General features: G+C 46.2%; 1 protein-coding gene across 1 annotated transcript in view; it reads left to right on the plus strand.

Moving 5' to 3' along the window:
* ncanb (neurocan b) overlaps positions 1 to 15113 on the plus strand; it is a 161932-nt gene that overhangs the window by 128717 nt on the left and 18102 nt on the right. The window contains exon 10 of the mRNA XM_041205542.1: positions 9563 to 9676. Coding sequence (XP_041061476.1) covers positions 9563 to 9676 — 114 coding nt within the window. The remainder of the gene's footprint in view (positions 1 to 9562; positions 9677 to 15113) is intronic.

Consider the following 15113-nt stretch of genomic DNA (forward strand, 5'->3'; position numbering starts at 1 on the left):
GAGGCAGGTTTGTTCGAGGTATTCAAAAGGGAATTGGATTGCTATCTGAAAAGAAAGAATGGGCAAGGTTATGGAGATAAGGCAGGGGAGTGGATTTAGGTAGAATGCTCATTCAGCGAGCTAGTGCAGACTCGAGGGGACGAATGGCCTCCTTCTGCGCTGTAAAGATTCTGTGATTCTGTGATTCTTATCCTGACTTTGACCCCTCCTCTTCTCAGGGCATTGAATTAGGCTCAGGGTAAAGCTTCATGAGTGCCAGGCATCATTCAACATCTTACCCAAATGTTCCCATTTACCTTAAATTTGTGTCTAAGGGTTACTAGCCCTTCCTGCCAGTGGAAACAGTTTCCACTTGCTTGCTTTGTCAGAATCCTTCATAAAAATCTAATGCTCACATTCTTGAAAGCACCAATAATCCCACCAACCAAAGGTTTGGTGGGAGTGAATTCCAAATTCTGTAAACTTTTGGGCGGAACTTTCCATGCTCATTGACGTTGGGCTTCATGGTGGCGTCAGCAGATAACATGGCGGGAAGTCCAAAAATCAGTTTCACGCCGTCATGAAACCAGTTTGCGATCGTCCCCTCCGCCTGTCAATGGCAGGCCGTGTTTCCCACTGCCAGACGTTGGGAACTACATTGTAATACATCTACATATCAGTATAATCCCTGCTCACCGGAATCATCGTCCCCCATGCTGGATCATCCGGGTACATCGGCGTGATTGCACACCAACGTGTCTCACAACTGTACATAAGTGACGTGCACCTGGCGAGCTGCATTTCACTCGGGACTGCAAGGGCGAGGTTTGTTTGCCTACCTTGCTTCGGGCAGCACCTGCAATCATCAGCGCCAGGCTTCACAGGCAGCACCACATCACTTTTACAGGGGCTCACGGGCAGGTCTCTACCCAGCAGACCAGCCATAAGGCTGGGGTGGCTTTTTAATGGCTGCAGGCCTGGGGCTTGTTTGGGGAAGATGGAGAAGCGGCCTCAGGCAAGGGGAGAGGCTGCAGGGCAAGGGTCGTACTGGGGAAGGAGGGTATCCCAGGGTGTGTGTGGGGGCACATGTTGATCTGTGCAAGTGGTCTCAAGATAGTGAGGGCTGAGGAGGCAGTTTCCAGCGGAGATGAGGCCAGGTGGAGATGTGAGGGTGTGTGTGAGAGAGTGAGAGGTGATGTCCCCTGAGCTGGCAGTGAGTGAGATGCCAGTGAATGTGTGACAGCCTTGTGAGAGTGTGAGTTTAGAGTGGTGAGATTGCTGGACCTCCTGCAGACAGAGCGGGGGTGGGGGACATCACAATGGACCTCCAAAAGGCTTTCCAGTGATGGGTCACTGAACTCGCCCTGGCTTTCAGGGCCATGTCTTCACTGGAACAGTCGTGGGCTGCAGGCATTGAGAACTGTGTGTGCGGCTGTACTTTAGATATGGCACTCGGAGTGAGGAGGCAGTGAGATAACGGCGTGCCTGGTGATTCAGAGGCTGCCGACCAGCGAGACGGCGTGTTTCCTGTGGCTGCATAATTAATGAGGCCAGAAGAGGATGATATGGCATGAAAGGCTGCCATAAGACCATAAGACGTAGGAGCAAAAGTAGGCTATTCGGCCCATCGAGTCTACTCAGCCATTCAATGAGATCATGGCTGATCTGATAATCGTCAGCTCCACTTTCCTGCCTTTTCCTCATAACCCATGATTCTCTTGCTGATTAAAAATCTGTCTCTCTCAGTCTTGAATATACTTAACAACCCAGCCTCTACAGCTCTCTGCGGTAAAGAACTCCACAGATTCACTACCCTCTGAGAGAAGAAATTCCTCTTCATCTCTGTTTTAAGTGGGTGCCCCCTTACTCGCCCTCTGGTCCTAGACTCTCCCACAAGGGGAAACAAACTCTCAGCATCTACCCTGTCAAGCCCCCTAAGAATCTTATATGTTTCAATAAGGTCGCCTCTCATTCTTCTAAACTCCAATGAGGACAGGTCCAACCTACTCAATCTCACCTCATAAGAAAATCCCTCCATACCCAGGATCAACCTAGTGAACCTTCTCTGGACTGCCTCCAGTGCCAGTATATCTTTCCTTAGATAAGGGGTCCAAAACTGTTCACAGTATTCTAGGTGTGGTCTAATTGGTGCCTTGTATGGTTTTAGCAAGACTTTCCAATTTTTATACTCCATTCCCATTAAAGATAAAGACTAACATTCCATTTTCCTTCCCTATTATCTGCTGAACTTATATGTTAGCTTTTTGGGATTCATGCACAAGGTCCCCCAAATCCCTATATGCTGCAGCTTTCTGCAGTCTTTCTCCATTTAAATAAGATGCAGCTTCTCTATTCTTCCTGCCAAAGTGCATAACCTCACATTTTCCCACGTTATATTCCATCTGCCTAGTTTTTGCCCACTCGCTTAACCTGTCTGCATCCCTCTGTAGACTCTTTGGGCGGGATTTTACACACCCACCCGCCACCGAGATCTTTTGCTCCCAGCGCAAGTCAGTAGACTTCTGGGTGGGGCACTGCCTTGCCCTCGGTGGGACCCACCTGCAATGGGATCGGAAAATCCCAGCCCTTGTGTTTTTTAAATTCATTTGTGGGATGTGAGCGTCACTGGCTAGGCCAGCATTTTTTGCCCATCCCTAATTGCCCTTGTTCAGATGGCATTTTTTTTTAAGAGTCAATCACATTGCTGTGGGTCTGGAGTCACTTGTAGGCCAGACCTGGTAAGGATGGCAGATTTCCTTCCCTAAAGGACATTAGTGAATCAGATGGGTTTTTATGACAATCGATAATGGTTTCATGGTCATAATTTCCCCTTCATGATGCCAAGCTAACTCTGCTTAATTATATTATGCATTTCTATTCTATTTTTATTCTGCTAATACATCCTTTATAATAGGCTCTAAAGTTTTCCCGATGACAGATGTTAAGCTAACTGGCCTATGATTACCTGTTTTTTGCCTCCCTCCCCTTTTGAATAAGGGTGTTACATTGGCAGTTTTCCAATACTCTGGGACTTCTCCAGAATATAAAAATTCTTGGAAGATTATTACCAGTGCATCCACTATCTCTGTAGCTACTTCCTTTAATATGCTAGGATGCAACCCATCAGGTCCAGGGAACTTATTGGCCTTTAGCCCCATTAGTTTTTCTTTTCTCTGGAGTTAGTTATTGTATTTATTTCTCACCCCCGCCTTTTGCCCTTTGATTATTTAGTATTTTTGGAATGCTATTTGTGTCTTCTACCTTGAAGAGTGATGCAAAAAATGTATTCAACTTCTCTGCCATTTCCTGGTTCCCCATTACTATTTCCACAACCTCATCCTCTAAGGGACCTATATTAACTTTGGCCTCTCTCTTCCTTTAATATATTGAAAGAAGCTCTTACTGTCTGCTTTTATATTACTTGCTAGATTACCCTCAAAGTTTATTTTCTCCCTCTGTTTTTTGGTCATCTTTTGTTGGCTTTTAAAACTTCCCCAATCCTCTGGCTTACTAATCTTTGCCACGTTGTATGTTTTTTCTTTCAATTTGATGCTACCCTCAACTTCCTTGGTTAACCATGGTTGGTTTATCCCCTTCCTAGGATCCTTCTACCTCACTGGGATATGTCTTTGTTGTGAGTCATGAACTATTTTCTTAAATGCCTGCCATTGTTTATTTACCATCTCTTTCTGCTAAACTTCTTTCCCAGTCCATTCCAGCCAACTCTGCCCTCATTCCTTTGTAATTACCCTTATTTAAGTTTAGCACAGTTGTTTCCGACCCAAGTTTCTCACTCTCAAACTGAATGCTAAACTCTACCATGTTATGGTCACTGTTTCCTAGGGTATCTTTTACTCTGAGATCATTTATTAAACCTGTCTCATTACATATTATCAGATCCAAAATAGCCGAATCCCTTGGTTGGATCCAGAACATATTGTTAGAGGAAACTGTCCCGAATACACTTTATGAATCCTTGCTCATGGTTACCTCTGCTAATTTGATTTTCCCAATCTACATGAAGATTAAAATCACTCATGATTAATATACTGCCTTTATTATATGCCCTCATTATCTCCTGCTTTATTCTCTGTCTGACAGCATAACTATTGTCATGGAGCCTATAGACAACTCCCACCAATGTCTTCTTCCCCTTGTTATTTTTTACCTCCACCCATATGGATTCTACATCTTCTGATCCAAGGTCATTTCTTGCCATTGTATTTATTCCATCTCGTACTAACAAAGCTTTTCTTCCTGTCTGTCCTTTCAAAAATTCTCATACCCCTCAATATTTAGTTCCCAGCTTGATCTCCTTGTAACCATATCTCTGTAATGGTTATAAGATCATACCCATTAACCTCTATTTGTGCAGTTAATTCATTTATTTTGTTCCGAATACCCTGTGCATTTAAGTAAAGAGCCATTAATTTTGCCCTTTTACTATTTCTTCCCCCTTTGACCCTATTTGCTGCTTTTTTAAAGTTTGTACACTCTGTCCCTTCCTGTCATACTCCGTGTATCATTGCCTAAATAGCTTCCCTGCAATGCTGCCATATCGTTTTGCTTTGTAAGTGTATATATCCCCTCTGCAGAACCCCCCTCCCCCTCTATTTAGTTTAAAGCCCTCTCTACAGCCCTAGTTATTTGATTCACTAGGACACTGGTCCCAGCATGGTTCAAGTGAAGCCCTTCCCACCGGAACAGCTCCCTTCTACCCCAGTACTGATGCCAGTGACCATGAACTGAAACCCATTCCTCCGACACCAATCTCTGAGCTACGCACTTAACTCCTTAACTTTATTTACCCTATGCCAGTTTGACCGTGGTTCAGGTAGTAATCCCAAGATGATTACCTCGGAGGTTCTGCTTTTTAATTTAACTCCTAATTGTTCAAATTCTTTCAGCAGAACCTCCTTTCTAGCCTTATCAATGTCGTTGGTACCAACGTGGACGATGACGACTGGATCCCTCCCCTCCCCTCCCACTCCAAGTTCCTCTCCAGCCCTGAGAAGATGTCCTTAACCCTGGCACTGAGCAAGCAACACAGTCTTTGGGACTCATGCTTATGGCTGCAGAGAACAGTATCTATCCCCCTAGTTATACTGTCCCTTACCACTGTCAAGTTCCTATTTCCTCCCCCCACTTAAATGGCTTCCTATACGATGGTGCCATGGTTAGTTCACTCATCCTCCCTGCAGTCTCCGCTCACATCCACACAGCTTGCAAGAACCTTGTAACTGTTGGACAGTTGCAGGGGCCAAGGCTCCTCGAACGCTACCCTCTGGGTCCCCAAACCTGCTTCAGCTACAGTCACACCCTCCTGTCCCTGATCACAGACCAAATTTGAATGACCTAATCTGAGGGGTGTGACCGCCTTCTGGAGCAAAGTGTCCAGGTAACTTTCCCCCTCCCTGATGTGGTGCAATGTCTGCAGCTCAGACTCCACCTCCTCAACTCGGATCTGAAGTTCCTTGAACTGCAAACATTTACTGCAGATGTGTTCGCTCTGGATCACCTTGGTGTCCAGCAGCTCCCACATGTTGCAGCAGTAACCCATCACCCATCCTGCCATCGCTATCATATTTTACTTAATTTATTAATTAATTACACTGGTATCCCTGCTCTTTACACTTTATTATAATTATTTTTTTACACCAGTATCAATCTTATACCTAACAAGCTTTTTTTAAGAAAATGAGAAAAAAAGAGTAGAGACCTAAACACAAATTAAAGACCTTATTTCTGCTTTAGAGCCTAGAAATACTCAACAATCCTACTCACCAATCAGCTGCTCTCTGCCCCCTTTGCTATTGCAACTGGTGGGTAAAATATCCTTTTGCCCACCCGTTATAACACTTGGTGCAAATCTGGGATGATTCCGTCCTTTGTGCTTAGGAAATAGGTGCAGGAGGAGGCTATTTAGTCTCAAGTTTGATCCCCCATTCAACCAGATCATGGCTGACCTATATCCTAACTCCATATACTCATCGTTGCTTCTTATCCTTAACAGCCTGATTGACAAAAATCTGACAATTTCAGATTTAACAATTAATTTTTTTTGGTTTGTTCATGAGGTGTTGGCATCGCCAGCATTTATTGCCCATCCCTAATTGCCCTTGAGAAGGTGGTGGTGAGTTACCTTGTTGAACCGCTGCAGTCCATGTGGTGTAGGTACACCCACAGTGCTGTTATGGAGGGAGTTCCAGGATTTTGACCCTGCAACAGTGAAGGAACAGTGATATATTTCCACATTAGGATGGTGAGTGGCTTGGAGGGGAACTTTCAGGTGTTGGTGTTCCCATGTGTCTGTTGCCCTTGTCCTTCTAGATGGTAGAGGTCGTGGGTTTGGAAGATGCTGCCTGAGGAGCCTTGGTGCGTTTCTGCAGTGCATCTTGTGTATGGTACACACTGCTGTCACTGTGTGTTGGTGGTGGAGGGAGCGAATGTTGAATGTAGTGGATGGGGTGGCAATCAAGCCTCGATGGTGTCAAGCTTCTTGAGTGTTGTTAGAGATGCACTCATCCAGGCAAGTGGAGAGTATTCTATCACACTCCTGACTTGTGTCTTGTGGACAGACCTTGGGGAGTCAGGAGGTGAGTTACTTGCCGCAGGATTCCTAGCCTCTGACCAGCTCTTGTAGCCACAGTATTTGTATGGCTAGTCCAGTTTAGTTTCTGGTCAATGGTAACCCGCAGGATGTTGGTAGTGGGAGATTCAGTGATGGTAATGCCATTGAAAGTCCAGGGAAGATGGTTCGATTCTCTCTTGTTGAAAATGGTCATTGCCTGGCACTTATGTGGCGTAAATGTTACTTTCAACTTATCAGCCCAAATGTGAATGTTGTCTTGCTGCATATAGACATGGTCTGCTTCAGTATCTGAGGAGTTGCAAATGGTGCTGAACATTATGCAAACATCAGCGAACATCCCCACTTATGACCTTATGATGGAATGAAGGTCATTGATGAAGCAGCTGAAGATGGTTGGGCCGAGGACACTACCCTGAGGAACTCCTGCAGTGATGTCATGGGACTGAGATGACTGACCTCCAACAACCACAACCATCATGTGCTAGTATGACTCCAACCAGTGGGGAGTTTTCCCCCTGATTCCCATTGATTTCAGTTTATTTAGGGCTCCTTGACGTCAAGGGCAGTCACTCTCACCTCACAACTGGGGCAGAATTTTGCCCTTAACGGGCGGGCGGACCCCACTGGCTTGGCGGCGGGTTGGCAGCCAATCGCCGCCGCCAAAATTGGCCCCGCTGCCATTTTAAGTGGGTGGGCCAATTAAGGCCCACCCAGTGGGCTGCCCGATGGGAAGCGCTATGCGCTTGGGGGAATTCCCCAACTGTCAATGTGCGCGCACTGCTCCCTGAGACTAAGTGCTGCCTTCGGGAGAGCGCTGAAAGTTTTTGAAAGTTTAAAAATAGAAAAATAAAAAAATTATTAACATGTCCCCCCCATGTGACAATGTGAGATGGGACATGTTAATAAATATCACAGAAACTTTATTAAAGTTTTTAAAAACTGATATGAAGCCTCATCCTGCCAGTGGATGAGGTTTCACATATTATCAGAAGCCCGCAGGGGCTCCTGGCCTGCCCACCAGCGTTAAGGTTGGACGGGCAGGGCATTTAATTGATTTAACTACCCTGTCAATGGCCTCAATTGGCCATTGACAGGTCGGCGGGAGGACAGCTGATCGCACTGTCCCTCCCCCTTCCTGAATATTTAAATGGGGCGGGATGAGGTCAGGGGTTCCTCCCGACATCATCCCACCTCATTTTCACGTCGGCGAGCAGGCCCCGCCCCCAGCTCGCCGACGGCAAAATTTTGCCCCTGGAGTTCAGCTCTTTTGTCCATGTTTGAACCAAGGCTGTAATGAGGTCAGAAGCTGAGAGGCCCTTGTGGAACCCAAACTGAGCACCACTCAGCAGGTTATTGCTGTGTAAGTGCCGCTTTATAGCACCGTCGACAACCCCTTCCATCACTTTATTGATCGCATTGATCTGACATCAAATGTTTTTTATGAAGAGAGTTCCAAACTTTACACTTCTGATAGCATCTGTGGAGAGAGAAACAGAATTAATGTTTCGAGTCTGTACAACCCTCCTTCAGAGCCCTGCTGAGTTTTTCCAGCATTTCTGTTTTTATTTCAGATTTGCAGCATCCGAAGTATTTTGCACCTTTTGTGTGTAGAAGTGTTTCCTAATTTCACCTCTAAAAAGTCTGGCTCTAATTTTTAAACTATGTCCTCCTCGCCTTAGACTCCCCAACCGGTGGAAGTAGTTTCCCGCTATCTCCCCTATATGTTTGTCTTAATACCTTGAAAACTTTGATCAAATCACCCCTTAGTGTTCTAAATTCCAGGGAATGCAATTCTAGTTTGTGTAATCTCTCCTCATAATTAGCCCTTGGAGTCCAGGTATCCTGCTAAATCTGCATTGCACTCTCTTCAAGACCAATATATCCTTCCTACTGTGTGGTGCCCTGAACTGCTCACTGCTGAATAAAATAATCAAAGACAAAACCACTTCCCTATCATTCTCATTGCATAAGATCCCAGTTTAACTCCTTCCGATTGAAACCTGTTCTATATGGTTCTGGTGGATCAATCAGTTTCCATCCCATTGAATTCTGTGTTTAATGTAAAAGTACTCAATTGATTATTTTCAATGACTAACTTTCAGAAATGGCTGATCAAGTTCCTGTTGCATCAACTAAATGACGGTTTTGCCAGTCAGCTAGCTCAGTATGTAAATGATTAATGGCCATTTGTTCCTCATAACAATGGTTGGAATGGTAACATTTTATCGCACGGAAGGGAACCATTTGGCCTATCAGGATCATGCTGGCTCCCTGTAAGACCTATCTGCTTAATCCCTTGCCGTTGCCCTTTTAAAAATTTCTTAATCTTTTTCAAATACCTCTCTCTGCGTTCCAAAGGTAATGCATTAAGTGATGTACCTGGAGATACTTGGACAATGTAACCAGACACTTTGGGAAATTCCTTGGAGTAGACTCAGCCTTACTTCATCCTGTTTCTTCTGCAATTCCGTTGATCTAACACCAAAGGAGAGGAGCAGCTCGGAGACTATTTCTGACCTATCTCTATTCACGTATACTTTTCCAAAATTTCTCATGACACAATGACTCAAGGTCGATAAGTGCAAGTAGGAGCACATTGTGTTGCTTGAATTACTACCCCTTCTTCATTCCTTTTCTCCTTTTAATGCCTTTCCACTGCTTCCCTGAGGTAATCTCGCCACATGATCGGCAGCTTTCTGCCTCTCTGCAGCTGGCTAAAGGCTTCATTTTCAGGCTGCTAAATCCATTATCTCCCTGTTCTTCTTCGAAGTTGTGCTTTTACATCCACCTGAGGGGGAAGACAGGCCCATGGGTCAATGTCCCGTCCGAGAGACAGCACTCCATCAGTACCTCACTGGAATGTCGGCCTGGATTTTTGTGCTCAAGTCTCTGGACTCACCCACAGACCTTCTGACTCAGAGTTGAGAGAGAGAGCTATCCACTGAGGCATGGCTGACACTAATGATTTTCCATAATGATTTTATTCCCCAGATATTGACGAATGCCAGTCCAGCCCCTGTGAAAATGGAGCAACCTGCGTCGATGGGATCAATTCCTTCACTTGCCTCTGTTTACCAAGTTATGCTGGCAGGTTGTGTGAGGAAGGTAAGGGATCACCAGGCAATTACATTGTCCAGTCCATGACACTCCCTCCACAAAGGCTCTGACTGTGGAAAACCTTACTACATGGGGGAGAAGAAGGTCCCAGTTTCCCTGTTTATTTGCTGCCCCCTCCCCCTCAGCCCATTTTCAGCTGAAACACTTATTTAATATTCCAACGCTCTCCTGGTGTTGGCCTCTCACTCCTATCCTCCAAGAACCTGAGGTCGTTCAAAACTCTGCTGCTTTTATCCAAACTCACACACAGTCCAGTTCACATGTCACCACGGTGCTTGGTGGCCCACACTGACTGTTTACCAGGAGGTAGTAGCTGGGCGGGGATAAGGGGGAGCGAGCGGGTGGAGAGGGGGGCAGAAGGGAGGGAGTGACATGGGGGAAGGAGGGAAGGGGTGGTGTGGAGAAGTGGGGAGGGGGTGGGGCGGGGAAGGAGGGGGTTTATGAGAAGGAAGGAGGGGGTGGTTTGGGGGAAGGAAAGAGGGGGTTGGGCTGGGGAAGGATGGAGGGGCTGCTGAAGTCAAGGACTTGACATAAGGGGAGGTCCGAAGTCTCGTCATTTGAGGGACTGTGGCCTGAAGGAAGTGGGGATGAGGTGGGCATTGACAGCGTCAGGGAGGGCGGAGGATGTTGAATGCTCAGTGCCAGGGTTTGGCGGGGGGGTCGATGATTGCAGGCTTGGGGGGCAATTGGAGACCTCAGGGTGGGAAAATCAATGGCCTTGTGGTGGTTTGATTGGAGGCCTTGGTGGTGGGTGTGGGTGGGGGTGTGGGGGGGGGAGGTTGATGATGGAGGGTGCCCAATCATAGATGCTCAACAGGCAGTAGGAAAGACACTCACGTCCTGAATCCAGTGTGTCCTCATCTCGAGGAAAAGCTCCATGGTTACCGGCACTCAGGAAAGCCAGCTGACAGGAGTTAAGATTAAAATGATGACAATGAATGACAACAAGCCTCGCAAAGTCATCATCATATTTAAAGCTCCAATGTGTCTCTGATTGGTTCGGTCATCCTCCCATCTTTCGATCTTAGTTCATGCCAAAAATGGGCAGTTTGTGTCAGGAAATGGATTTGTCTAATTTTAAACCCCCACTTGACCCAGACACCATGTTGTTTAGTTTGCATTTCCCTGCACAGTGTTGGAACAACAGAAAGACAAACTTTGTGTTATTGTAGCACCTTTTATGACCTCAGGATGTCCCAAAGGACTTTAGTCACTTTTGCTTTTGAAGTGTAGTTCCTACTTTAATGTTGGAAATGCAGCAACCTGTTTGCACACAGCAAGCTCCCAGAAATAGCAATGCGATAATGACGAGGTAAGCTGTGTTAGTGCTGTTAGTTGATAATGGCTGGGACACGGGGAGAACTCCCCTACTCATCTTTGAAGTACTGTATGGGATCTTTTATGTCCACCTGAGAGGACAGATGGGACCTCAGTTTAATGTCGCATCCAAAAGATGGCACTTCTGACAGTGTGGCACTCCCTCAGCACAGCACTAGCAATGTCAATGTCAGCTCAGTTCATGAGCTCAAGTCTCTGGGGTGGGACTTGAACCCACGGCTTATTGACTCAGGAACAAGAGAGCGCTACCCACTGATCATGGCTGCACAATTCTGCTGTAAAGACTTCGGAACAGAAGGGTTAATGTAAAGAGTAATCCTGCCCAGGACTGCCACACACTACAGCTGCAGCTAATGAAGCATGAGGGATCAATTATAGAACTGGATTTTAAGGATAGTGGAAGCAGCAGTTAGAAATGAGATAGTCTGTCATCTCATTGAGAAAGAGCTGGAGCGTGACGGCACAACTGCTTAGACTGGGAAACTGATTACTGAATGCAGATATACTGCCTCTTGTAGACAGTCATCATCAAGCATTAGATAGGAGAGGAAGAACAAAGAAATGTCAGGGGCAGAGCTAGATTGAGAGAAACAGGAGAAGACCATTTAGCCCCTCGAGCCCGTGTCAGCACTCAAAGAGATCATGGTTGCAGCCTGTACTCACCCTGACTCCCCCCGCCCTTTATATATACCTTTGTCAATCAAAAATAAGGATAGACGCATGGACAAGGGGGAAAGAAAGGAGAAGAGATCGAGGGAGAAAGGAATGTTGAGAATGGTAAAAGAGGAAGAGAGAAAGGAGGGCTGGAATTTTCCAGCCCCTCTCGCCGGCGGGATCTTCCAGACCTGCTGATGTGAATGGAGATTTCAATGGCTGCCCAGCCCTGCCGCTTCCAGGGTTGGGGGTGGGGGTGGGGGGGAGAGCCTGCTGTTGGTGTGGAACCCACTGCCGGGTGGTGGGGCCACCAGGGGGCAAGTGTTAGAAAATTCCAGCTGAGGTTTCAGAAAGAAGAAACGGTGTGAGGTAGAGGGAGACCGTGTGAGAGAAGAAAAGAAATGTGGGAGAGACAGAGAGAGACAGAGAGAGAGAGGGAGAGATAGAGAAAGATGTGGGATAGGGAAAGAAATAACTTTTTAAAAATTCATTCATGGGATTTGGGCTTTGCTGGCTGGGCCACTATTTACTGCCCATTCCTTGTTGCCCTTGAGAAGGAACAGTTGGGCATTATTTAAGGGGGACAAGAGAGGCCTGAAAGGGAGGGAGCCTGCATGCTCAAAGTGGGAAAGAGAGAGAGAGAGAGAGGAAGAATGAGAAAGAGAAAGCAAAGGAAAAAAAGAAATGGGCTAGAGGCAAAGTGAGGGAGAGATCAAAACCAAAACTATTAATGGAAACATTGAATCAGTAGGAACATTCATAACCTAAGAGTGTCAACATCTGCAAATCAGACTAATGGCTGGCCATGTTAACAATTTGAGAAATTCTAGAATTTTCTCTCCCACTTTCCCAACATGAACCTCAGGCTTTAGGTGAATTGGTTTCTGCTGGGACTACCCACATGTCATTGGTCCATCGCTGCAGTCCACAGTGAGCATGCTGGTTCCATCCCTTTCAGCCCTGTCTTGTCCCCCATAAATAATGCCCAGCTGTTCCAGTATTGCCCTGAGACCTCTGAAACTGGCACACAGGCTATGTGGAGTGGTGGAAATTAACAGCTCTGAGATATCCTGGAGCTTCGATCTGGGCTGAGCAAGTCCAGAGGGAGTGCTGCACTGTCAGAGGTGCTGTCCTTTGGGTAAACTGTTAAACTGAGCCTCCATCGTACATGCTGGGTGAGCATAAAGGATCCCATGGCAGTATTTCAAAGAAAGGGAGGGGAATTCTCCCTGGTGTCCTGGCCAATATTTACCCTCGACTCCAGCTCCAGCTGGGGTATTGTGTCCAGTTCTGGGCACCACACTTTAAGAAAGATGTGAATGTATTAGAGAAGGTGCAGAAAAGATTCACGAGAATTGGTAAAAAGATAAAGAACTTCAGTTATGTAGATGGATTGGAGAAGCTGGGACTGTTTTCCTTGGAGAAGAGAAGGTTGAGAGGAGATGTGCTAGAGGTAAATCATGCAGGGAATGGACAGAGTAGATAGGGAGAAAACTGCTCCCGTTGGTGGAAGGATTGAAAACCAGAGGGCACAGATTTAAGATAATTAGCAAAAGAAGCAAAGAGAAGAGGAGAATGAGGCGATGTGAGGAGAAGATTTTCACGCAATGAGTGGTTAGGATCTGGATGTGCTGTCTGAGAGTGTGGGGGAGGCAGGTGCAATCGAAGCATTCAAATGGGAATTGAATTGTTATCTGAAAAAGAAGAACGTGCAGGGTAATGGTGAGAAGGAGGGGGAATAGCACTAGAATTGCACCTTCAGAGCCCCAGCACACCATGATGGGCTGAATGGCCTCCTCCTGTGTTATGATCATTCTATGAATCTATTCTATCTGGCCATTATCACTTTGCTGTTTGTGGGATCTTGCTGTGTGCCAATTGGCTGCATTGTTTCCTACATTACAGCAGTGCCTACATTTCAAAAAGTACATAATTGGCTGTAAAGCACTTTGGGATGTCCTGAGAGTGTGAAATATGCCATAGAAATGCAAGTATTTCTTTTCGTTGTCATATATGACACCAGGGCAGTGAGTGGATTGAGTGATATCCATATGAAAGAGCAGTAGAAAGCAGGGAGAAGCACTGAACAGGAGGGGGTGTTGTGTGGAGCTGCATTGTTTGGCCAGTAAGAACCCAATTCCTATCGGATATATTGAATTAGCTGACGCCAGATGAAGTACAGGAACAATTGGTCACAGAGCCCCCTTGGACTCGTTCCTGATCTGAACCATTGCCCAGTGATGCTAGCCTACCCCCTTCTCTCACTGGACAGTGCATCTCCCTCCTCGTTTAAAACGCTCCTTAACTCTTACCTCCTTGACCAAACATTTGGTCATCTACCCTAATAACCCCTCATGTATTTTGATGTTCAATTTTGTCTGGTGACACTCCTGTCAAGCACCTTTGGGACATTTTACTACGTTAAAGACGCTATATAAATGCCAGTTGTTGTTTTTGCTCTTTCATGGGATGTGTGGGCGTCGCTGGCAAGGCCAGCATTTGTTGCCCATCCCTAACTGCTACAGTCGAGCGGCTTGCGAGGCCATTTCAGAGGGCAGTTAAGAGTCAACCACACTGCTGTGGGACTGGAGTCACATGTAGGCCCGTCCAGGTCAGGATGGTAAAATTCCCTTCTTAAAGGGCATTAACGAACCAGATGGGTTTTTATGACAATCGATGGTCGTTTCATGGTCACCATTACTGAGACCGACTTTATATTCTGTAATTATTCATCAATTTGTTTATTAAGTAATTGAATTCAAGTTGGTTCACTGACATTACCATTACGCCACCATCTCCTCCTGGACTGTGATGGTAGAGGAAGTGTCTGTCAATGTTTGAGTGGGACTCCCCAAGGCTCTCTGCTAAATCTCCACGTGACCACTCAGCAACTGACCAGAAAATTTCGATTAGTGCGTCCTAGATTGACCAACCACATGTGAGGACCCGTAAGTAACATGTGGCGTGGGAACGTTCCAGACTCAGGCTCCAGGCTCATGTCACAAAGATTGACCTGTGAGCAAGGGACCAGGAGCAAATGCCCCAGTGGGATAGGTTCTGCAGCATTTCTGTTACTGATAAAGCAGAGACCGGGTTTAACAATTGGAGCAGGATGTGAGGTGTCAGTAAGTGTGACCATGAGACCATTGGATTTTCGTAAAAACCGAACTGGTTCATTCCTATCCTTTGGGGAAGGAACCTACCGTCCTGACCTGGTCAGGCCTATATGTGAATCCAGTCCCACACTAACGTAGTTGATTCTTAACTAACGTGTCGTTCAACTGTGTCAAACCACTACCAGCAGTTCAAGCAGAATGACCACTGCCACCTTCTCACGGGAATGGGCAATAATTGGTCTCACCAGCTACATCCAATTGCCAAAAATTAATGATAAACAAACAGGAATGAAGAGAGGAGAACAGAAAACGTGGGA

Source organism: Carcharodon carcharias, chromosome 14 (assembly GCF_017639515.1).
Source record: "Carcharodon carcharias isolate sCarCar2 chromosome 14, sCarCar2.pri, whole genome shotgun sequence".
Lineage (NCBI taxonomy): Eukaryota > Metazoa > Chordata > Chondrichthyes > Lamniformes > Lamnidae > Carcharodon > Carcharodon carcharias.